Source organism: Hemicordylus capensis, chromosome 8 (assembly GCF_027244095.1).
Source record: "Hemicordylus capensis ecotype Gifberg chromosome 8, rHemCap1.1.pri, whole genome shotgun sequence".
Taxonomy (NCBI): Eukaryota; Metazoa; Chordata; class Lepidosauria; order Squamata; family Cordylidae; genus Hemicordylus; species Hemicordylus capensis.
The window spans coordinates 30,621,411-30,645,876 of NC_069664.1; the positions used below are offsets into that span (position 1 = coordinate 30,621,411).

The 24,466-nt window shown below is 47.8% G+C and overlaps 1 protein-coding gene across 5 annotated transcripts in view; it reads right to left on the reverse strand.

Annotated features, from left to right (window-relative positions):
- Positions 1–24,466, reverse strand: part of DRD2 (dopamine receptor D2) — a 49,976-nt gene that overhangs the window by 17,888 nt on the left and 7,622 nt on the right. For 2 of the 5 annotated variants that reach the window (XM_053270295.1, XM_053270291.1), the window contains exon 2: positions 6,710–6,855. The exons of 2 other annotated variants lie outside the window; for them this stretch is intronic. Coding sequence is in view for 2 of the 3 variants with exons in the window: in XM_053270291.1 (XP_053126266.1) it covers positions 6,710–6,730 (21 nt within the window). In the remaining variant the exon portion in view is untranslated. The remainder of the gene's footprint in view (positions 1–6,709; positions 6,856–24,466) is intronic. One more of the 5 variants, XM_053270292.1, reaches the window with a different exon arrangement.

Consider the following 24,466-nt stretch of genomic DNA (forward strand, 5'->3'; position numbering starts at 1 on the left):
TGGGTGGGAGCAGGGATGGGAGGAGAGGACTCAACTCATATAAAACATGTCAACATTTTGGCCCAATTATCAGATTGCAACATGTGAAATGGCCGTTTGATTTCCTTCAAGGGAAACACAGGAGGGCACCCAATGCAGGACCCTAGAGATGGGACCTCAATAGTGCACAGAGAACTCCTCCTTTGAGGAAGAGTCATAGGAACATAGGAAGCTCCCATATACTGAGTCAGCCCATAGGTCTATATTCTTGTCTACCCAGACTGGCAGCGGCTTCTCCAAGGTTGCAGGCAGGAGTCTCTTTCAGCCCTTTCTTGGAGATGCTGCCAAGGAGGGCACTTGGAACCTTCTGCTCTTCCCAGAGTGGCCCCATCCCCTAAGGGGAATATCTTAGTGCTCACACTTAGTGCTCACACTTCTAGTCTCCCTTTCATATGCAACCAGGGTGGACCCTGCTTAGCTAAGGGGCTGAGTCATGCTTGCTACCACAAGACCAGCTCTCTTGAGTTTAGTCAATAGACTCAAAACATGTTGGGCCAAGCAGCCATCCATGGTGCACCTCTAAGGTCCCCTCTCCTTGTTCTTACATACCTATGATGTCCATAGGGGTATAGCAGTCAGTCAACAAAAGGGAGGAGAAATGTCTGTGCCCCACTAAGAGATCAGGGACTTGGTAGCTGGGTGTTGACTTACTCTTCACTGTCCCTCCTCCTGACTTTCTGAAGAAGAAGGTGGGCAAGGCTGGGGGGCAGGGGCCCACCTTCATGTTTTATCCCAGGGTCCCCTTCAGTCTTGCTGAGGCCCTGCATGGCCACAGACTTGCTTGCAACTCAAGTCATGACTACCTTTAAGGCTGCTGCAAATGCAAAGATTTGAGCAGGTCTTTGAACTCAAGTCTCCATGGCCAGAGTCGGACACCACTTCAGCCACACCACCATAGTGGCCCTCAGGTGGCTCACCATCTGCTGAATTAAAAACAGCCACAAGCGCCTGCTGCTTTGTGCATGATTAAAGTGGAAACACCCTCCTGGTGAATAACTCCAGTTGGCATCTCTTGTTGGCACCATGTGCCACGCGATTCAACACGATGCATGGGCTGATTCAGGGTTCCAGGACCAGGCATTTCAGGAGGCCAATTCCAAAAGCCAATTCCAAAAGCCAATTCCAAAAGCTGAGCTCCCAGGAGCCACCACATTGCTCACCAAGGTTGTTTATTCCTCAGGTTGTTTATTCCTCAATAACAGATGAGTTGTTGGCTCTAGTGACTTTACAACTGAAAACCCAGCAGGCAAACATGAACGGCACATATTTCATCTGAATGAACTCTCTTGCGTGCGAGCACACATACAGACACAGACACCCTATTTCAGCACCATGGAGAGCAAACTTCCTGTTGGGGGGGGCAGAAGGAGTGAATGTCCTTGGGAAGATAAGGCTGTTTATGGAGGAAAGCAACATTTTTCTTTCAGAATTACAGATTTCCCCCAAACAAGGTGTCAGTTCAGAAGCCAGGTACAGAGGAGAAGTTGAGGTGACTATATGGGGTTATTCTCCCCGCCACCACTTTTTGGAGTTTTCTAGTTAGCATGCTTTGAAAAAATAGGTTTTTGCAATCCTGAGTTTCCAGATAGCTGAGAAGAAAAGAGCAGCCTGTCTGGATCAGAGCAAAGGCATTCCAGCAAGTCCAGCATTCTGCTTCCTACAGTGGCCATCTAGGAAGCCCACAAGGATGGCTTAACCCCTCCCCCAGCTCTTGTTCTCAAGCACCTGATATTCGGTGGCATCATGCCTCTGAACTGAGAGATTGCATTTATCCACCATGACAAATAACTGTAGATAGACCTCTCCTCATTCATGGATTCACAAAATGCCCTTTGAGAACCATCTAAGCCAGTGACCATCAATATATCTTGTGCCAGTGAGTTCCACAAATGAATTGTAGGAAGGTGAAGGGACAGCCTTTTACTAGACCAGCTGCTTTGTGCAGAGTTGTTTTCATGTTACCTGTTGACTGAAAAATATAGAACACGGGCAGGGAAAGCAGGTGGGAACTCAGATGTACCCTGCTGGTACTGCATGAAGTAACATCAGGTCTCCCAAAGGAACAACCTGTACCTGGGAGCCTCCAAAGTAATCTTCTAGCCAGCAAGCTACAAACCCTCAGACTTCTTTCACCTTTGCTTCATAAATTCCAGCTGTATTTCTCCAGCCTTGCCTTCCTACAAAAAGATGGAGAGTGTGCAAGAGCTTGTACCTACCAGCAGCCACCAAAGCAATCAGCTTTTAACCATCGGTGGCAGGTTTTCCTGGTGTTTTTCCACTCCATTTATCACTCTGAATGCTGTTATTTTGATTTAAAAAAATATATATATATATATATTGTTAATATTTCATTGATGGTGAGTTGGCTGTATTTTAAACATGCTTTTTATGAGAGGTGCCATGAAAACCTTGTTGAAAGTTGGATGGAAATGCTTTAAATAAATAAAGACTATTCCTCAGTAGCATCTGCTAATGGAACTAGGCAGAAACCATCATGTATTGTAGTCTGTTGTGTGCAGTTGTGATGGGCAGTTCAGGGTGTCCAGACCAGACATGTCCTGATGGATTTGGTAGGGATGGTCTTGAATCACAAAAAGTTTCCGCTCTGCTACATTCATCTGCAAATTTACAATAGACGGCATGCTCTTAATTGTTCCCTGTTAACAATATCACACTAGGAGGAAGAAAGCATATTTGATGACAAACCACTCAGCAGGGACCATAAATGACAAAAGAGTGGAAATCAGAAGGGAATCTGCAACTCGCTGTGTAAGAGCAGTTTGTCCAAACACTTCAGCTGAAGTGAAGTGACAAGCTCGTTTAGGGAAAAGAACTGATTTACCAACAACACAAGGAGATGTCCCATTTGTACTCACATGTGTGGTGTAATCATTCCATCAGAAACACTCAAATAGTAAGTGGGTTTTTTTAACCATTTATAGAAAAAAGAGGGGAATGGGTTTATGCTAATTTTATTTCCAGTGAAAGCATGTTCTGAATTTTCTCATTTATATGCAAAGAAAACTAAGAAGAAGAAGACCCCCTGCCTGCCTCTCCTCCAAACTAGCTGTTCCCCCACTTCGATGCCTTCCTTCATTGCTTCTTTCTTTCATCCTGCCCTGTGTCCCATTACTCTTGGATTCCAGCTTTCAACTAAGGGAATCTCAAAAATAAATTCCCCCAAAGGGCTTGCACAGTCGGATGTGGCTTCCGGTTCCTTTGGGACATCTTTTCTCCTCTTGGTGTTACTGATGAGCATTGACAAAACCCTCCAAAGAACCAGTCTAAACATGACCACACAGCTAACTGCACCCGCCGTGATTCTTTCTGCTCCCTCACCCCCAGTGTTTTACTGATGCATATATATGTGTGTGTGCCTCTCCACACTTGTAAAACTTAGCACAAGAAGGATCTGCATGTAATTCCACACACCCTTCCACCAAGTTTTCTTTCTTTCCTTTTTTGCCGTGTGTTATTAACATACACATGGGGGAATACAAGGGGGAATACATGAATGAATATAGAATATAAACTTTTGGATCCTTTATTAAATCTACACTTACAGTCCTCTGTAGAAAACTCAGAAATAATAATGATGATGATCATCAGAGGTGCACCTAGGTAATTTTGGAGCCTGGACCTAAAGGCATTTGGAGCACACCCACACCCCCACCAGGGCAAGTTAAGCATCATCCCCCTCCACACACACACACCATGACACACAGTATTTTAAACACATGGGTTCTTGAGGGCACAAACAGCAACTGAACTCACAAGAATGTAAGGATATAAAACAGGTATATTTATGTAAATATGCACTAGCAGAAACATTTCAACACACAACACATTCCCATCCCACTATGTCTTTCCCCACTCCCCCCATCTGTTTCCGTCAAGAGCTTGCCTGCCTGATGATGCCTGGCCCCAGATTTATGGCACAGGAGCCAGCGGCTCAGGTTTCAGGCTGACAGCAAGGGAAGCATGGGTCTCAGGAGTCCGAACGAGAGCCAGGAATCCAAGGTTGCAAATGCTCCGATACAGTGCAAGCCCAGCCAACGTGTTGTTTCCAGCGGTTGTTCGCAGCCCACACCACCTGATTTATAGTCCTTGGCCTTAATTGCTCTCCTCTCCCCGGCCAGCTGCTAGAGATGAAGCATCTTTCTTGTTGCCTCCCAAGGAGGCGCTGGCTTCTCCGAAGTGCCTGCACTTGCTGTCTCTGCTTCTCCTGCCTACGTTCTTGGGGAGTTAAGGGTTGTTTGCCCCCCGGCTCAGGGTCTGACTTTTCACCCCCAGGGTCCTCTGATCCTGACAGACCTTCTTGTACTGAACCTTCACTCTGGCCCCTCTCAACTCTTTCCTGAGGCCTGACATCAGACTGCTCTCCTCTCCATCAGGTGCCTCTCCACCTGCTGGAGGGTTGCCTGCCTCCCACTCCTCTTCACTGTCCATGAGCGAGGGCATGACAGTCTCTAAAGAGGGTTTGGGGGGCCCCAGGGTGTGTGGAGGCCCTGGACTTTAGCCCAGAGCTCCAGGGGTAAGAGCGCCTCTGATGGTGATGGTAATGAAAACCAGAAAGTAAAGAAATCTTAATCATTGGATCTGCTTCGGAAACAAGATCAGGTAATCCAGACCTCCACATGCTGGGAAGAAATTTGGAGAATTTTGGAAGATTCTCTGGTGTTCCTTGGGGGAAAGACACAATGATCAAGCCCCTTTCTCCTGTGAGAGCTTCCTTTATCCAGAGCATCAGTGGGATATCTGCTTCATCCTCTCTGCCATTATTCTGTTGAATGTCTCTCTACATACACTTCAACCCATATGGGCATTGTGTGTCCTTCCCAAGAGTAGCTTTATATATTTCTCTCACTGTACCTTCTGACTTTGGGGTTGGGCTTTGTTTTTTGTCTCCCCCTTTAGTGGGGAGTAAAGGGAAGACACACAAACAAAACCTCATGAGCTACATTATTGTGATGATCGTAACCAAAGTCAACAGTAAAAGGCTTCATTTATCAGCCCTGAACTGGGCTTGACTCCAGTTTCCCAGTGGGGCAAAGGGCACACAGGTCAAATGAAAGGAATGTCAGCGTTCCAGCCAGCTAGCCAGCCAGCCTGGATAGGGCGCCATATCTGCTTGCACCTCTCCCCTACAACTCTCAAAAGAAAGCAGCAACAGAGTATACAAAGGCTACACAAAAATGCCTCCCATTTTGCCATCCTGTCTGCTGGGCTGGCAGCCAAGTTGGGGGATCATTTGGGGGTTTTGAGAGGTGGTAGTGAAAGCCTGGTCAACTTATTCACAGCAGTGACACTCCTTTACCATAAGTCACCCCATGGCATTGTGGTGAGAGGGCTTCTGGGGGAGGGGGCAGTGGGGGAAAGCCAGGAAACAGCAGCAGCTTGCACTAACAAGCCAAGAGGGGGCCAAATGAGACTTAGCTGCCTCTAGATGCCAGCACTTCAACGGTGGCCGTTTCTCCCATTCCACTTTGCGGTCACATGAATAAGCGCTGCATTGCCTGCAGGTTGGCTATTCATCAGGTAGAGCTGTGTGAGCAGCGCCACTGTGAGGTGATCTGGGAGGTTATTGTGTGAGATCTTTCACCCTTTGCCCCTCACAATGCTGAGCCCAGAGTTCCAGATTTTTTCCCCTCCAAACAAGGAGGGCAGAAGGAGCCATAGATGGACTCGGAACCTGACGGTAATAATGCCAGTCTACAGAAAGATACTCCATTGACCTGAGTCTGTGCTGCATGCATTCCAGCAGGTTTGCCTTCTGCCTCCCTCTGCATCTCCCGCCTCTCCCCCACCCAGAGAGGAGAGCTGGTCTTGTGGCAGCAAGCATGACTTGTCCCCATAGCTAAGCAGGGCCCGCTCTGGTTGCATATGAAAGAGAGATGATATGTGCGCACTGGAAGATCTTCCCCTCAGGGGATGAAGCCGCTCTGGGAAGAGCAGAAGAAGGTTCCAAGTTCCCTCCCTGGCAGCATCTCCAAGATAGGGCTGAGAGAGATTCCTGCCTGCAACCTGGGAGAAGCCGCTGCCAGTCTGTGAAGACAATACTGAGCTAGATAGACCCATGGTCTGACTCAGTATATGGCAGTTTCCTATGTCCTATGGTCCTTTGTCCCCACCCCATAACCCTCCTATCACCAGTGCACCAGCTCACATGGGCGGCCTCCAGAGATCTGTGTCCATGCGAAGTTCACATCGCAAGGGCCAGAAAGCAGCCAAGGAGGGTCCATGTCCTCTTGCCCCCATGCGTTGGCGATGAGTGAGTCAGCCGGCTGACTCGAGAAGTCCCATTTCTCCTTTTGCCATGGTGCAGAGATGACAGAAGCACCCTTGTCTCATGGACTGTTGCTTTGACCCTTGGGCGAACAAGGCAGTATGAACTAGTGGTTAGTGTGTGAGACTCGGATCGGGGAGACCTGGGTGGCCCCTCCTGCCCGCAAAATATAACAAGCTATGAAGGATGCTTAAAACAGCTCCCTGGACTCAAAATTCCTGTTATAAAGTGTCTCTCCCAAGTCTGTGTTGGTGTTAAGTCATTCAGTTGGTCCTGCAAATTGATGCATAAATAATAGATGACGCACAACCTGATTCTTGAAATCTCTGAGTTATCAAGACAACCCTTGACCTGCTCTTGAATTTAATAAATTGCTCCACTTACATATCTCCTTGGCAATCTCATCCCGTCTCTGTTCCCAGACTCATCCCATGATCTTTGCCATGTCTGCCATGTTCCCTTTCTTTGGAACGCCCTCCCTTCTGGGATTCATGGGAGGTTTCAGGGGGGTGAGGCACAGTCTCTTCTCCCTTTTGCAGAGGGCAGAAAAACCTTTATTTTCTTGCTGCTTTTTCTGAGTTTAGAGTCAGCAAGTTGTTCTTGCAGTTGCTTAGTGTGTGATGTTGCCCAAACATGAACTTATTTTGATCAGAATACAGTTTTGGCCAATTCAAAACTATCAGTTGCACAGAAAATATCACACAGTCATGAACCTGAAAAGCAAGGCAAGGCGGGCCAATGTTTCAGAGCCCAGAAGAACTCCAACAAGGGCCCAAGGTAGAATGGGGGCCTGAGAACCCTCCAAGCTCAGATTCAACCTCCCCACACTTCACTCCCTCTCTGGGCAGCAGGTATAAAAACAGGGCAGTCACTTCTAGGCATCTGCTAAAGCAACATCCATCTTATACCAGTGGGCCCTGTCCTCTTGCCTTCCTGCTTGGAGCTATCCAGGGTCCTGACTGCTTTCCCTTATGAGCTGTCCAAGGTATGTGTCCCCTCCAGATCACTGCTTTGGCAAAGGTGCCCGGTGAACCTGGAACAGGATAAATCTGTAGTAAGCTGACTAATGGTGCAGCAGGGAAATGCTTGACTAACAGGCAGAAGGTTGCCAGTTCAAATACCCGCTGGTATTATATCGGGCAGCAGTGCTATATGAAGATGCTGAAAGGCATCATCTCATACTGTGTGGGAGATGGCAATGGTAGACCCCTCCTGTATTCTACCAAAGACAACCACAGGGCTCTATGGTCACCAGGATTCGACACCAACTCGACAGCACAACTTTACCTTTCCTTTAATTCAGATGTAGCTTTTTGCTTGTATTTGCAGGGTCATCCTGGTGCACGGCTCATGGGATGTAGTAAGTAACTACCTCTGCCCTCTGAGCCACCCTTTTGCCTCTGGCTCCAACCCCCAGCAACTAGTTTGTGCCTGGCTCCAACTGGTACACCTTGAGTTTCTAGTAAAAGCCAAGTTGGTGTTACAAGCCTGAAATCTGCCTGCCCAACCCTTCAGCTTACCTTCATGAGGAATTTCTGTTTTGCCTGAGGCATGCCCTGACAACTTCTTAAAAGGCACCAAACCCCTTTTCAGAGAAGGCTTGAGCAATCCCACACCCAGTTCATCAGCACACCAGACTCACACAACTGGGGCTAGAGCTGTGCATGCCAGAGATGTCTCCTGCACAAACTGAAGCTCTGGGTATTGTCAAAAGACCAACAGCAACACTGAAAGAAAGAGAAATGTTTGCAATCCTTGGACTAGGATAGCTAGAGGGGTATTCAGCAATGGCTGCTGAATAATTTAGTGTGTCGTGTGAACCAGATGTACTTCTCTGCAAAGTCTTCCACTCTGTACTAATGCTAGTTATTTACTGTATTAAGGCTACATCCATCAAGTGCTGGTAATTCCCTCCAATGCTTGAAGGTCCCAAACTGCTTCCTTTGGAGGAGAGCAAGAGAGATTTTTGTACTCCAGTGTATGTACAACAACCACAGCGGGGTGTGTGTTTGGGGACTGAATATTTGCCCTGACTCAGAAAGACCTGGCCTGGGTTCCAAAGAACTGCTGCTTCAGAACTTATTTAGGGGAATAATATATATAAGATGACCATCTGGACCACCTGACCAGTTTAGAAAAAAGACGACTGCGGGGAGACATGATAGAGGTCTATAAAATCATGCATGCTGTAGAGAAAGTGGATAGAGAGAAATTCCTCTCCCTCTCACATAACACTTGAACCAGGGGTCATCCCATGAAATTGACTGCCAGGAAATTGAGGACCAGCAAACTGAAGTACTTTTTCACACAACACGTAATCAATTTGTGGACTTCTCTGCCACAAGCTGTAGTGACAGCCAACAACCAGAAGGCTTTAAGAGGGGTTTGGATAACTTCATGAAGGAGAGGTCTATCAATGGCTACTAGTTGAAGGGCTATAGGCCACCTTCAGCCTCAAAGGCAGGATGCCTGTGAGTAGCAGTTGCAGGGGAGTAACAGTAGGAGAGAGGGCATGCCCTCAACTCCTGCCTGTGGGCTCCCAGTGGCATCTGGTGGGCCACTGTGAAACAGGATGCTAGACTAGATGGGCCTCCTTGGGCCTGATCCAGCAGGGCTATTCTTATGTTCATACCTTGCTTGTTCACTGGACTGAAAAACTTGCTTTACACAGAGATTTCCAAGTATGTGTGAACCAGAAGTGGGACAAAACCTGATCTAAATTAGAAACAGCCATCCTTGCAGGAATGAGGTACAGGACAGAAAAATCCCCTGCTTAAATGTGTTGGGAAGGGAAGAGATTAAGGAAGGAGGATACCTAATTTCATTTTTTAAGCAAAAAATGAGGCTGAGGTGTGTGTGTGTGTGTGTGTGTGTGTGTGTGTGTGTGTGTTAAAAAAATTGGAAAGTTACTAAGATAGCAAAACATTTGCAAATATCAAACTCTCTCGTGAATAATGAGTGCTTTTGTAATGTTCCCTGATTCTGTCAGAGAACAAACCAGAGGGCCCACCTTGGAAATGTGTGGCATAGAAGTTTAATCGCTGATCACTCCCCAGGGGCCCACTTGACAGTATTATCAATGCAGCTTGACAGAACTACGAATGTCTCCTTGCAAACTGTCAAAGTGTCACAGATTAATTAAACGTTAGCTCGATGACTCAGTGCACAGGGGGCGGGAAGGGGGGAGAAGGGGGGTCGGAGTGCGAAGCGAAGGAACTGCACTCGTGGTGGTGCTTCTCTCCTGGTTGCCCTTGGAGAAGAGGCACAAGCTGGTGCTGCTGTGGACGGTGCCCCAGCCTCTCCTGACCCCAGGCGCCCCGGAAGACTCACCGCACGACAAGCTGCAGGGCAGCTCTGGCAGCGTTGGAGCGAGCAGGTCCCTCTTCCTTGGCGCTGTGGGAGCAGGAGCTACTCCTGGTGATCCCACCCACCCCCACCATGGTTTTTTCACCCTATGAAGTCATGGCAACCTCCAAGCTTGCTTTCAAGAATCCCTGGCAGATGGATGCCACCACCACCAATATTTATATATTCAACAAAATTCTCAAAGTGGTTTACATAGAAAAATAAATCATACCTAAATAAGATGGTCTCCTGTCCCCCATGGGCTCACAATCTTAAAACAACAACGAGGCACCAGCAAAAGCCACTGGAGGGATGCTGTCCTGGGGTTGGAGAGGGCCAGTTAACCCTCCTAATCCTGGAGGGTTGGCTACTCAACTCAGGAGTGGGTTACCTTGCACAGGCATCCAGAGGGAGGCAGTCCCCCTTGCACTGAGCCAGTGGGGCGTGCTCCCAGTTTAGGACTGCAGCCTTTGACCTGCAGCCAGAAAAAGTGCCATGGACACCCACGTTAGGTTTCCAACCTCTGGCTCCCCTGAGTTTGGACTACGACTCCCATCAATCACTCCTGGTCACAGTGGCTAGGTGGAAGTTGTGCTCAGTGTAGACAGAAGATAGCAGGCCTGTCCACATAATCGTCGGAATCTAGGCTTAATGTGGGCTACCAACATTGGTGGGATTGTGTGGAAGCCTTGAGGGGAAAGGGGGAAAGGACGGTTTAAAATATACTAAATAGCAGGCAGCCATTCTGCACAGTCGGAGGAGAAGAGGGGGAAACATGCATGTGGTGCATTTCAGAGCATCCCCTCTTGAGCTATAACTCACGTGCTCTAATCACACACACACACACACACACACACACACACACACACACACACACACTGTGTTAATTCTAGTTGGTTGGCATCCAGAGACGTGCAAATGGTTTAACGACTGCAATAGCCTCTTGGGATGTGTGTGGCAGGGAGGGGCACATTTAAAAAATGCACTTCCCTTAAAGGCCTCTCCTTGGCATCACACAGAATCAATTCTCAGCGGCTGGCAGGACCTTGGAGTCAGCAACAAGCACAAGGAGGTGAGTTGTGCTGCCCTCCCCACAAACCGCTGCCACAGGCCTCCTCTGAAAACCCTGCTCTGTGTGTTATTTGCAAAGCTGCCGTTCTTTGGGGATTAAAGATGGCCTCTCTTGCAAGGTAAGCTTTTTAAAAAAAAAAAAAAACCCAAGAACTGTACTCCCCCAAGCAGCAGCATCCATTTGCTTAGCAATTCTGATAAGCAGGTGGTGCTCAGGGGTGGTTCTGGGGGGAGGCCGGGGTGGACAAGTGGCCCCCACCCAGACAAACAGTTTGCCTCCCATTAATGAACTCAGCAGGATTTATTTCAGTGAAACTATGTTCAGAATGAGAGTGTTAATGTGCAAGATACTATACATTCTATTTCGCAGCTCACCCACCCAGCAATACACGCTGCTCCTTCTGTGCCGCTCCCGCAGATGTTCTGGTCCACCACTGGGCTCCAGTAACTTGGTTTGCAGTGGATGCAACTGAGATTTGTGGGAAAGTGATGCACAGAATGGATGCAGCCGTTCGACATGGGCTAACATTATTAATAACTCCATTCACGTAGCACTACCCAGGTACACGGCGCTTTGCAAAGAATGAGAGGATAGGTCCTTGCTCCCAAGCGCTTACACTACAACCCAGAAAACAGATACAAGGGGAGCCATAGAGGAAAGGAGAAATAGGCAACTCTTTCGGGCACAGAGATCCTGAGGCTCGTTACAGTGGCATATTATGGGGAGACGAGGATGCTGTGTGAGCGGGTTCCAGGAAAAGGGAAGTTTTTAGAAGGGATTTGGAGGGAGAAAGAGAGGGGGAAACATGGAGGTGGTTTGGGGTTGTGGTTCAGGGCATGAAGGCCAGCAGGGGGGAAGGGATGAGTAATCTGAGGGAGCAGGTGGCTGAATATTGCTACTTCCTGGCTACCTAGGCAAAGAGGCACCTTTCAAAGTGGTGATTCTCTTAGATTTAGCAGGGGTTGGGGAGCAACTGGCCCTATCCAGCCCAGCCCAGCATCCCTCCCAGTGTCTGGGGCTGGGGGTCTCCCTTTGGTTTCAGACTGTGAGCCTTTTGTGGGGCAGGGAACCATCTTCTCGTTCTTTTTTCCATGCAAACCACCCTGAGAACCTTTTCACCGAAAAGTGGTATATAAATAATAGAAGAAAGTCAGAAGGTTGCGGAGCAAGAGGTCACAGGCAGAGGGGCCCTTGCGGTTGGGGGTGATGGGAGTTTGCAGCCCAGCTACAACCCAAGGGGCCCAAAGCAGGGAACCCCAGCCCGAGAGTTTTCTGCAATACTGGCAATGGACCACAGGGCATTGATCTTCTTTCTCCCCTCAGGGGGAAAAAAAGAAAAGAAAGGAGAGCTGGTCTTGTGGTAGCAAGCATGACTTGTCCCCTTAGCTAAGTAGGGTCTGCCCTGGTTGCATATGAATGGGAGACTAGAAATGTGAGCTCTGGAAGAGAGTCCCCTTAAGGGATAATGGAGCCACTCTGGGAAGAGCATCTACCGTAGGTTCCAAGTTCCCTCCCTGGCAGCATCTCCAAGAGAGGGCTGAGAGAGACTCCTGCCTGCCACCTTGGAGAAGCCACTGCCTGTCTGTGAAGACAAGACTGAGCCCCACAGGGCGTTGCAGCTCACAACTCACCATGACCAGAGGATATGGGCATCCTTCCCTCTCCCCCGTTCGGTGCACTGAAATGTGACTAGTGCCAGGCTCTGCACTGGAAAGGAAACCCTCTGGGGAAACCCTTCATTTTCACAACTCCTCTTACAGGTGCCACAATATTTAGCCAGCTCCCTGCAGTCTGTTCCTGGATAATTGCATCACTGGCAGCGCTTGGCTCTTGCTCCATGGCATGATTCAGATCCCTTGAACTGTACTATGGAAAAGGTCACAGAAAAATGGGGACAGAAATAGCATCGCTCACTTCCCCGTTAGGGCATTTCCACACAGGAGCTTGTCTGCGTCCCTGGAGTATTGTTTTTGGCCACAATCCTTTCTCCGGCACATGTAAACAATTCTGTGTACACGCACTTGGGGGTTGCAGACTGCCTTGCAGGGTTAGCTTCTCTGGGAGCTGTGTGAGTGTGTGTGTGTCTGTGAGAGAGAGGGTGGGGTGCTGGACATGTCAGTGTGAGAAAAACCTGTGTGTTACAAAGTGATTTGTGAGCCCACAATCTGGGCAAGTTTTCTTCTCTATAAGCTTCAAATCCCCATTCAGCCACGAAACTCTCCTGGGTGACTCTGGGTCAGTCACTTCTCTCTCAGCCTAGCCTGTCTCACAGGATCGTTGTGAGGATAGACATAACCGTGTACGTCACCCCTCTGAGCTCTTTGGAAGAAGAGCAGGATAGAACTATAATAATGAAATAAATGATGTCTTGGTTGCCCAAAACCAAGTGGCCACCAGTCCTAATTCTGTGCCAATCAGCAAAATAATCTCCAGCTCACTATACGTTTCTCCAGCCTCTCTTCCTACTGGGTGACTGTGAGCCAGTCGCTTCTCTCTCAGCCTGGCCTGCCTCACAGGGTTGTTGTGGGGACAAACATAACAGTGCACATTGCTCTGGCCTCCCTGAAGGAAGAGCAGGAAAATGAATGTAAAATGAATAAAATGAAATGAAATGAAAACGTAAAAAGAAAAAAAGGAAAATGATTAAAATAAACTTTGCCCTAACCCATAAAGCCCTAAATGGCTTGGGCCCTGGGTATCTAAGAGAACGTCGTCTTCGTTATGACCTCTGCCGCCCACTGAGATCATCTGGAGAGGTTCGTCTGCAGTTGCCACCGGCTCGTCTGGTGGCTACTCGGGGACGGGCCTTCTCCACTGCTGCCCCAATGCTTTGGAACTCACTCCCTGCTGAAATAAGAGCCTCCCCATCTCTGACAATTTTTAAAAAACCTTTAAAGACACATCTGTTCACCCAGGCTTTTAATTAAATACCATTGTAGTAGTTTTAACATTGTTTTGAAATTTTAAATTGTTGTAATGTTTCAACTTTTTGCTATCATTTATTTTAACCAATATTTTAATTTCTCTGTTGTTTAGTTTTAACTTTTCAGTTGTCTTTTTTTGTTGTAAACTGCCCAGAGATGTAAGTTTTGGGTGGTATAAAAAAAAGTTAAATAAAATAAATAAATAAATAATGCCACGCGTGCGCGCACACAAACACACACACACCAGGATGCCAGCCAGTATATATAGAAATTTGGACCTCTGATTTCCAGAACAACTGTTATCTATTTCTTAAGCAGTATCCTGCTGTTTCTGGGCCAATCCCGGATAGCTGCCGGACCCTCAGACAAAATTCAAACCACATAAACAGGTTAAAAATAGCTACAGTCTTTTCTTTGTGTCCTGAAATCACATCCCCCCACCCTTTCTGTTGTATTCAGATTTCACAAAATGGCCAGATTTTGCCGTTTCTGCATAAGTAGTGTTATCTGCCAGGCTTCTTTTGAAGAATTATCTCTGGAAGAAAGGCTCTGTTTTTTTCTCTTCCCCCTTTTCTTTCTGGAGGGTTTTAAAAGAGAGATATTGGGGGAAAGAGATATTGATGACTCCCGGACTGCAATTCTCTCAAACAAAGAAAAATGAAACGGTTTGTTCTTAATCTGTCCTGCAATTCTGAGGTGTTCTCAGCTGAACCAAAAGTCTCACCTGTCACCATAATCAATGACATCCTCAGGGCTTTCTGGCAGGTGGGAGCTGAAATTCAGATTATATCTTTGATCTTTAAATAGAATGAAAAAAGTCCTCCTGGCTGCTAAGAGAGGAAAGTTTATTTCAAGGCAGCCTTTCAGGGTTTAAGACAGGGCCTCGATAATCAAGACTTTGAAGGAGAACTGTTCTCCAGGACACCACTCTGATCTTTGCAAGAGGACCTAAGAACAAGAGACCCATCTAGGGGGTCCAGATGCACAGGAGAGAGGAGGATTCCTCTTCTGCCTTCTTGTGCAAGAGGGAACTCTAGCAAGTGCAGACCATTCCACCTGCCTGAGAAGCCACACCTGCTGAATTGCCTTCCCTCACACCACTCTTAAAGGTACAGGAGTTTCTTCCTCCATTGCACCTGGACACCCTAGGTCCTCTCACTTGGCACTGACTCTTTAACAATGCACAGCCAGATGTCTTAAAGCCCACATGGTCCAAAGTGAGTTCCATAGAGGAGTACTGTGTTGCCCCCGCAACAAAGTACTTCTTTTTGGCATTTATGTGAACTTGATGCATTTTACAATTAGACCAGGTTCTCCTCTGGTTAGTTTTCATTTTGGTTTGCTGTTTTAACTGCCTTGCATTTTCATCACCTGTCATTTAGTTCTTTAGAGTCTTCAAAACAGTTCACTTACATTATGTCCGTAGTGCCTACAATAACCCTGCAAAGTAGGCCAACAGTGTAATCCCCACATTGCAGATCGGTGTGGTGGTCGAAGCTGGAGAGAGTTCCTGACAGTGCTGAGGGGGACAGAGTGAGTTGCTGGCAGCTCTGAGCCCAGGACGTCCTACTTCATGGGTTGGCAACTAGGCGGCTGCACTCGTGGTAAGGGTCCAATTAGGCCAGATACCTATTTCCTGCTCCCCCCCCCCCCCGAGTATATCATGGGGGAAAGAAGGACCCCACAGAAAGGACCCACTTCCCAGCATCCCCTTTTGCACTCCAAGAAAATCTCTCTTTTCTCTGAGCAAGGAGGGAGGGAGGAAGATGGGAGCTTGGCAAGTTAGAGAAGTCTCCCCCGCCCCGCCCCAGCCATGGGGCCAGACATGATGCAGGGTGACAGGCTGTGCCATATTCCATCTCCTAATTCTGTGCAAGTTGGGCAGCTGCGAGATCTTCATTAAGAATCAAAGAAGGCAGGGAGCACTCTGGTGCGGATGTGCTAGCTATCGCCTCTTCTTCCCGCTTCACAAATCCGCAGGCTTCGGAGCTTGCAATTAGAGCATGACTCTGCAGAAAGGGAGAAACCCTCCGCAGCAGTGAATCCACCCCAAACTGAAATTTGGGGTGTGTTAGACTTTGCTCTCTCTGGCTGGCTACATTCACAGTCCAATCTATTTCCCTACAGCCCCCACAAAAGCAGGTGAGGGTCTGTCTGGGAGCTAGGGTCCACTGACTATCAAACGCCCTTAGAGACTCACCTTGATACAAAAGCTTAGAGACGGTTCTCTCCCCCACACCTGCCCCCCGTTGCTTCAAAATAGCATTCCTGCTACCATATTATGTTATCCTCATCATCAGACAAGGTGGCAGGGTAAATATGCCTCTCCCCAATATCTTGTCTATGGTACACCTTTTGAGCATACACTTGGAACAGCAGTATATACAACTGATAAATGAATAATGATATATAAATACATCCACCAAAGTGTGTGTGTGTGTGTGTGTGTGCGCGCGTGTGTGTGTTGTGTATAATACATTTATTTATTTATTAAACTTCTATACCACCCAAACTTTCATCTCTGGGCAGTTAATTAACATAAAAACAATTAAAACACATATAAAAGTTAAAACAATGCAACGATTTAAAAACAGCCATAAAATTAAAAACAGACAGTTTTAAAAAGCCGGGAAAGCTTGGGCGAAAAGATGGGTTTTCAGGTGTTTTTCAAAAATTGCCAGAGATGGGGAGGATCGTATCTCAGCAGGGAGCGCATTCCACAATCTCGGGGCAGCAGCCGAGAAGGCCCGTCTCTGTGTAGCCACCAAATGAGCTGGTGGTATCTGGAGACGGCCACCATAACACAAAGGCTATGCGAACAGAGGTGGGCTCATGGATCACCAGTGGCATGCCTGCCGACATGTCCCTATTTTCCCATTCAGGTGAATAGGGACATGTTGGCAGGTATGCAATGTAGCTGCTCAGCAATGCCAGCCACAGACAATGCCACAGACACAGGGATTGGGAGGGATTCTGGTGCTCCACACACGCCTAGGCGTCGCTGCTCGTTAGAAGAGCCTCTTGGTGAGTTTGCAGCCCCTTCCTCCTGCTCCCCCTACAACAAAATGGGTGGGTTGGCTGGTTTTTCAGCTGCATCAGAGGTGAGACGGGGAGCCGGCCGCTGCCACCCGCTTCCCCAGTGAGTGCTTGCAGGCCTTCAAGATATTCAGCAGCTGTGCCACTTTCCCTGTAGAGACAGAGCTGCCACTGCAGGGAAATGGTACCCAGGCCTCTTTGTCCTTCGGTTGGAGCAAGTCAGATGTTTGGCCTAGACTTGGGAAAGAATATTTTCCAGTGTGTTGAACAGAATGGATGGGATGATTCTCCGAAGAATTCTCTTCAGTTCCAGTAAATGCATTGGCGAATACTCTTTCCAGTTTGGTCCTGGAAAAAAAGATCTTTTAAAAATTCAGGGGGGTCCCTAGATTGCCCTGGAAAATCCAAACTGGTTTGAAGTTGGCTCTTCTGCATCCTGTCCACTTCAAGCTCCACCCACTGGGACTGCTGTTTGGTGAGTCTAGAAAAGGGAGTCCCAGCCTGGGTGCCCAGATGTTGGACCACAACTCCAACCACCCCCTGCCATTGTGGGCTGAAGGGGGAGACGTTGAGGGCACAAGGCTGGGGATGGGGACCCTCATGCTCTTGAGCGGGGGTAGGTAACCCTGGCTCTCCAGCCACTGCTGAGCTACAATTTCATTGCACTGCAGCAGGGGATGATGGGGGCTGTAGTAGTTCCACAGCAGCTGGAGGGCCAGAGTGGCCCACCCCTGCTCAAGAGAGTTAGCGGAGCCCTTCTGTCTCCTGCCCATGTTTCCTGGAAGCCTCCAAAGGCTTTCAACTTTGCTCTGAGTCACTCAACACAGACAAATGAAGGCCTTGAACAAGGAAATAAAAGGTTGCTCTGAGCTTCAGATGCAGGTCACTTTCCCTGATGAAGAAATCCCGCCTGACGTCCTTGTCCTCTGGCTTGGTGTCAAAAGCAAGCAGACATCAGAAGGAAACATGGGGTCATGTTTATTTGTTCCTGGGGTAATCCTGGCTGAATCCTCTGCATTGAGATGAGCACTTGAGAGCAGGGTTCAAATGAGTTCCAAGGAGGGCGCTCAGATACACAGCAGTTAAATGCAGCACATGGACCCTAAATGCCAGGGGGCTGCTTCCCCTGAATGGACCCCCTATAACCAGAAAATGAGGTCTTTCACACAATTGAAAACACCACCACCAGAGATGGATTATCAGTTCAGTGCTGCTGCTGCCTAATACAGTAAAACACATTCAGCTACGGACTCCTGCTGCCAAGAGAGCAGAAAATCAGAATATGACTCCGGTCAACTACTAAGAGCAGTCTATCTGAACTCAGAGAACTTCTACTCTGAGCAGCGGTTCCTCACATTGAGGCATCGAGGCTTCCCTGCCCCCAAGTGTGTCAACTTTCTTTTGCTGTGTATGTGTGAAGCAGAGCAGAGAGGAAATTGTGTACATGAGGACCCAAAAGGGATGTGGGTCCCAAGGGAGTCCTAGAAGGCTGACAGATAATACCAGGCTGGGAGTGGGTTGAAATCCAACCCTTTCCCAAAGACTGGATTCCTTCTTGCTACCTCGTCCTCCTCTGGAGGCCTCAATGGAGCCCCAGCTGAGCCCCAGAAGGTGTTGCCACCACGGCCTGGACTCAATCATCATGCATAGGGCAGAGTGAAAGGAAGGATTTCTCTGAGGCTCACAAGCACCTCCGGCAGAGTTCTGTCCTTCCTCACTTTTCCTCCAGCCCCAAATAGTCCAGGGCAAAGCTACTGCTGAGCCTCAGAAGGGCAGGTGAGGAGAGGCCCCTTCATCCTTTCCTCCCCGAGCACTTTTAGCAGCCTCTCCACATCCCCAGGGGCCTCTGAGCTGACTCACAGCCTGCTCAAACTGTTGTGATTTTTTTTTAAAGGAAGGTATGATGATGACAAATATTTATATACCACTTTTCAGCAAGAGTTCCCATTCCCAAAGCAGTTTACATAGATATAAATGAATGAATGCATGAATAAATAAATAAATAACATGGCTCCCTGTCCCCAAAGGGCTCATTGTCTAAAAAAGAAACCTAAGACAGACACCAGCAGCAGCCACTGGAGGGATGCTGTGCTGGGGATGGAGAGGGCCAGTTGCTCTCCCCCTGCTCGGTAAAGAGAGTCGCCACTTTTAGAAGGTGCTGCTTTGCTCAGTTAGCAGGGGACTGAGTTGAGGAAGAATAAGCGCACTCTGCATAACGGGCCATTTCCAAAGGGCCCCCCACATGCATTTCTGCATACGCAGCCCATATCCTCCAAATCCAGGACTAAGGAGCCGGGCTGCTCCGGCTGAGGCAAAGCTCCAGAAGTTTGCTCTTTGAGGATGGAGCCCTTCATCCCTTGGAGAAGCAGGGGCAGGCCAAAGAGTGGGGGGGGACACACCCATGGCTGCTCTGCCCCACGGCCCTGGTGGGGGCCAGCTGCACCCTTCCAAGGCTGACTGTGCTGCAAGCTCTGAAAGGGGCACAGGGGCTAGAGAGGAGGGAAGGAAGCTCTCCAACAGCCTCCTCTCCTCTCCTTCTAGTTCTTGCACCTTTTGCAAGGAGTGTGGAGAGAGTCTGTCTTTTGGGGTTGCCAGATTCTGCCTCTCCAGATCCGGGCCCTTGATTTGCATATTATGTAAATTGGCTTGCAAATTTGCACATGCAAATTAGCAGGGGCACTTTCCAGTTGACTTATATTTGCTCTGGATATCTACCAACAATAGTTCAGGAAGATAGCATTGCCTGACCATTTTCCTTGACATATTAACACTAGTAATAGAACAACAACAAAAATGCACAGCTTTTTTTTTAAATTAAGGCTGCAATTCTATGTACACTTATTTGAGAGAAGATCTGATTTAAACCAACAGTGCTTACTTCTAAGTAGGCCTGCATTGAACGTAACGTCAAAAAAGTCCTTAAATATTACAATACAGAGCCTGGTAGGCAGGTAGTGATTCACATCAAAAGCAAGCTAGCCTCTCAACTGCCCGATAGAGATCCCCTGCTGATAACAAACAAGGCAACATTCCTCAGGGCATTCCTGTACTTGTGAAAGTGGAACCCTCCCAGCTAACCTGTTGTGCTCTTCCTCTCTTAATCCAAGTCTAGCAGTTGAGCAGGATAGTGACTGCATTTTTTGCTCCATAACTCTGCTTCTACAAGGGCTAGAGCTTAGCTTTAAAAAAAAAAAATGAAACGTGAAATCTGGGCAAATCCAGATGGGCTAAGCAATCTGGGTGAGATGCTTAAAATTTGGGTGATACCCGGAATTCCAGGGGCATGGCAAAGCTACTCTCTTTGCATAGCCCACAAGGGTCAGTTTGGTTTGGAAGTGCTGCTTCGATGGCAGCTCTCTGTGTGTATGTGTGTGTTGTTCTCCCCAGATGGCACCTCAGGAATCTGCTGCCTGAAATGACCATCTCAAGGAAGGGACCACTCCTACAAAGAACTCTACATAATCAACAGGCTGGACCTGAGCCCAAGACGGGAGCACTGGAGCCCCATGTGTCCCGTGGAAGGAAAAGTGGGAGACACATGCAAAGAATAACTACAATCCTGTGAGGTAGGCTATGATGTTGGATGAAGGCCCTCCCCAAGACTGACTGAGGCCCACATCTTCCTTTGCAGATGCAAGGGCAAATCTACATACTACCCGATACAATAGGCATTCCCCCCCCCCGACCTCCGCCTGCAAAAGAATTAATTTTTAGAGGCAGGATTAGTGCAGAGTCACAAAACTTCAAAGAGGCACCTCAAAAAAACAACACAGTGGTGGTTATTGACCAAGGGCAGGTACTAGAAACCAAATTAGCCCGATTCAGACATTATGCAGTACAAGTGTACAGATGTCTATACACTCGTATGTGTGTTTGTGTGAATGATTGCACCTGTGTTCATGTTAAAAGTGGACCTGGACACAGGCCCTTCAAATGCATGGTGCAGATAGGAAGTGTACTGCTATACCTGGGTCCAACATAATGTGTGAATGACTGTACCTGTGTACAGATCTGTACCCGTGCACACTGTACATTTGTTGTACGAGGGTTAAACCTAACATGTGAATGTGTACATCAGGACATTTGGAGTGTGTGCAATGCGGGCTTGCCTTCACTGCTGCAATGAGCCTATATAAATCCTTACATAGTCTTCCAATCCCAATTAAGCTCTTTTAAAATTATTAGCTGCACTATGGTTTGTTCTTTGCATTCACTTAATTGTCGCCCCCCCCCCCCCAATTGCTCTGCTACTGTCCTTGGGTAACGCAGGATGATGTGTGTGTGTGTGTGGGGGGGAGAAATAAACGGCCATTAGGCAGCGCATCCCAAATCAATACATTGTGGACTTGAAATCCAACATTATCAGCATCAAACCCCCCCCCCCATAATGAAATATGCGCTGGTGTCGTCTCCAGTCAGTTAATTCCCAAAAGTCATTAACAGGGCTCCATATATGCATTAAAAGTTTCCATCCCATTATTTTGGGAGTGTATACTCTTTCAGAGATGGACGTCAGACGGAACACTAATGTTTTTAATTATGGAAGGCTGGGTGTGGGTAATTGCTAAGCAGAGGGCTTGTGTGCCAGGGGTGGGGGCCAGTTACGGCTCAGGTGAGCTCAATGGGTTGAACATGCAGACTTCGTTATGGGCTCTACGTTAATTTGCAGGGTAAAAGGAGATTTGCAGGGGAACTGAGAAGCTGGGGGCAGAGAGGAGAAGCCTCACCGAAGCTGCGATTTGAATTCCCGCAGCAGGTTGCTGTGACTCAAGCATCTCGCAGACTTCCAATTGCTGAGCTGGCTGACATTTTGGGGCTGATTTAAAATGCTTGTAAATGGTCGTGGTTCATTGTGTGGCTGTTGCTTAGCTTTCCAAAAAGAAGTGATGGGTTTATTTAGATTGGCTGCCTTGCTTTCAGGGACTTGACTGTTTTATGTTGCCTTGTCAGGCGCTTGGGGTGTCCTTTTTTGGGTGGAAAGGTGGTCTATAAATTATATTTATATAAATAAATGGATAAATTTTGGAGCCACACTTCATTTCAAAGACCCCCTCATAGCTACATTTATGGCTACTGGTTGTGAGTGTGGCTCACAACCTTACCTAGGGGAAGATACCACAACAAGCCTGATATATGAGCTATCGGGTTTGAGAGCAAAAAAATGGAACTTCCAGATTCAAAGGCAGACTATCTCTGATTATCAGACACTTCAGACCAAAAAAGGGCGATTATCCTGGGCAGATAATTGGGCCATATGATTGCAGTTTCCACATCATGAGCAGGGAGATGTGAGAGCTGAAATCTGCAGCATTCACCCCCCAATCTTGCTTCTGCATCCTTGTCATTCAGCATCACGTCCGTTGTCAAGGTGCCACTGCCTAGCTTTTCTGAGGCTGAAGGCCAGGGAAGAGGCAGCCTCTGTGTTGTTTTGGACTGGGAGAAGGGCCTGGATTTGACGTTCCTGCCCAGAGTCATATCTGCAGTGGAGATGGAGACATGCATGTGTCAGAGTGGCGAAAGGGAAGGCAAAGCTGCAGCTCAGGTGATACAGGCATGTCTTGATTGCACTGTGGGTCGAGGCCATGAAGCCACCAGGAAAGGCACCCATCTCCTGAGTTCACCATTGATCTAAGGAAGGGACTGCTTGGACACAGAATCACAGAGTTAAGAGGGGCCCAGAGATCACCTATACCAGCTCCGAGCACAAGGAAAGCCCACCAAGTGCTGGCCTTGAACAAGAGCTAAACCAGGCCAAACTTCAGCAATCATAACAAAACTTGACCCAAGATATTTGCCAGACCAAACCAGCTGTAGTGTGCAGTCTGAAAGGCATGCTTCAGAATACCTAGTGGTGTGTATGCTGTTGGGGTATATTTTTAATCACTGCATGCTACCCAGTTTCCCTGTGCAATGAGAAGTCCCTGGATAGCACGACCCAGGTTTTGTCTCCTTTAAGAGAGAGTCCTAGGTGCTTTCCAGATTAACCCCTACAACAGTGTTGTAGTGGATTACAGCCTTTGTCTCAGAGCAGCTCATGTGAGGAGAAAAAAGTGCTGAATCATCCCTGGCGAGCTGCCTGGCTAGGCTTCTCCTACAACTAATCTATATTTATGGTAGAACTGAAATGCTGCCACCAAGCACCCTAAAATTTGCCGAGAACCAGACCAGTGGATTGGGTGCTTCCAAGGTCCATCTGTAAGTATTGGGCCAATTTTAGAAAACCTTCCATGTGTATGCCTACACAGGATGAGAAAAACTGATAACTGCTGAGCGCTTGAGGATGCTTTTGCACCAGAGAGATCTCCTTTTTCTGCCCCTCGCTTTCCCGAGTTAAAAACCAACTCTGAGAGCCTTGTAAAAAGAAACAAAAACAACACCAAAACAGGTTTGTGTGGGCTGGCTGGGGGCGGGGTGGGAGGTGTATACAGTGGTAATCAAGAGCCTGAGTATCTTTGACGTATATGTAATTGAATTATATGCTGCTGAATAATACCCACATTGTTATTATTTAGAACATATTCAAGTTATACCACTTTTCAACCAAAATCTTCTCAAAATAAGAAGCTGCTTGCTCCACCACCAAAATGAAGGACAAATGCCATCCCTATAGGGACCAACATTTCATCCTTGAAATGAGGGGTGTTAATGCTGTGAAATGATGTAGTCACAAATTCAGAAGTGCAGGCATTCTCCATGACAGCCCCTATAGCCACACCCACCCTGACAGCCACGCCCCACAGCCATGCCCATACCAATGACCACAGCCCTCACTTAGATAGATGCAATGATTTGGGGAGTTCTATTATAAGAAATCAAGGGTCAGGTAGACTCAGGGAATGTACTAGAACGAATGACAGGGAATGCCCACTGAAATGCACTGGTTCCTTCCAAATGGCCATAGGAATGCACGGAATTCCATGCATTCCTATGGCCATTTGGAAAGAACCAGAGCATTTCAGATGGCATCCCCTGTCATTCATTTTAGATGTCCACTGTAGGACGTGCATGCTGATGATTCCAGGTTCAGTCCCTGGCAGCATCTCTGGGTAGGGCAGGGAAGGACTCCTTCCTGGAACCTCGGAGAGCCACTGCCAGTCAGTGTAGGGAATACTGAGCTAAATGGACTCAGTGTAAGGCAGCTTCCTATGTTCCTAAGACAGGAAGAATAGTAATAAATGCTCAGAAGAGCAAGAGCAACACAGAATTTCCATGTGGAAAGCCAAGGGCTTTGCTTCCCTGCTGAGACCCTGGAGGGGGGAAAGTACCAGGACTATGTTCCTGCCCATCCCTGCAGCACTGATGCTGTGCCTCAAAACATTGCAATCTGACTCCTGACTGTGCAGGATAACCTGTGGTGTTCACATGTGGCCTCCTGGTCTTGCTGCACCTTTAAAGTGTGGTTCTCTCCCCACACCCACCATTTGTGCTGCACAGCACGGAAGAAGAAGAAGAAGAAGAAGAAGAAGAAGAAGAAGAAGAAGAAGAAGAAGAAGAAGAAGAAGAAGAAGAAGAAGAAGAAGAAGAAGAAGAAGAAGAAGATGGCTGCATTTACATTTTCTGAATGGGCTAATCACAACTTCATACTTTCCACCCATTTGCCTCCCCCAGAGCTGGGGGGAAGGCATAGGCGGAGGAGAGGGCCTCATCCAGAAATACATCTCTTTGGGGAAGAGGAGGAGATCATTAGGAAGATGCAGCAGGAGATAAGCAACAGCACATGTCGTGGGGTGTTTTTTTTTTTTTAACTGCAAAAATGAAAACCAC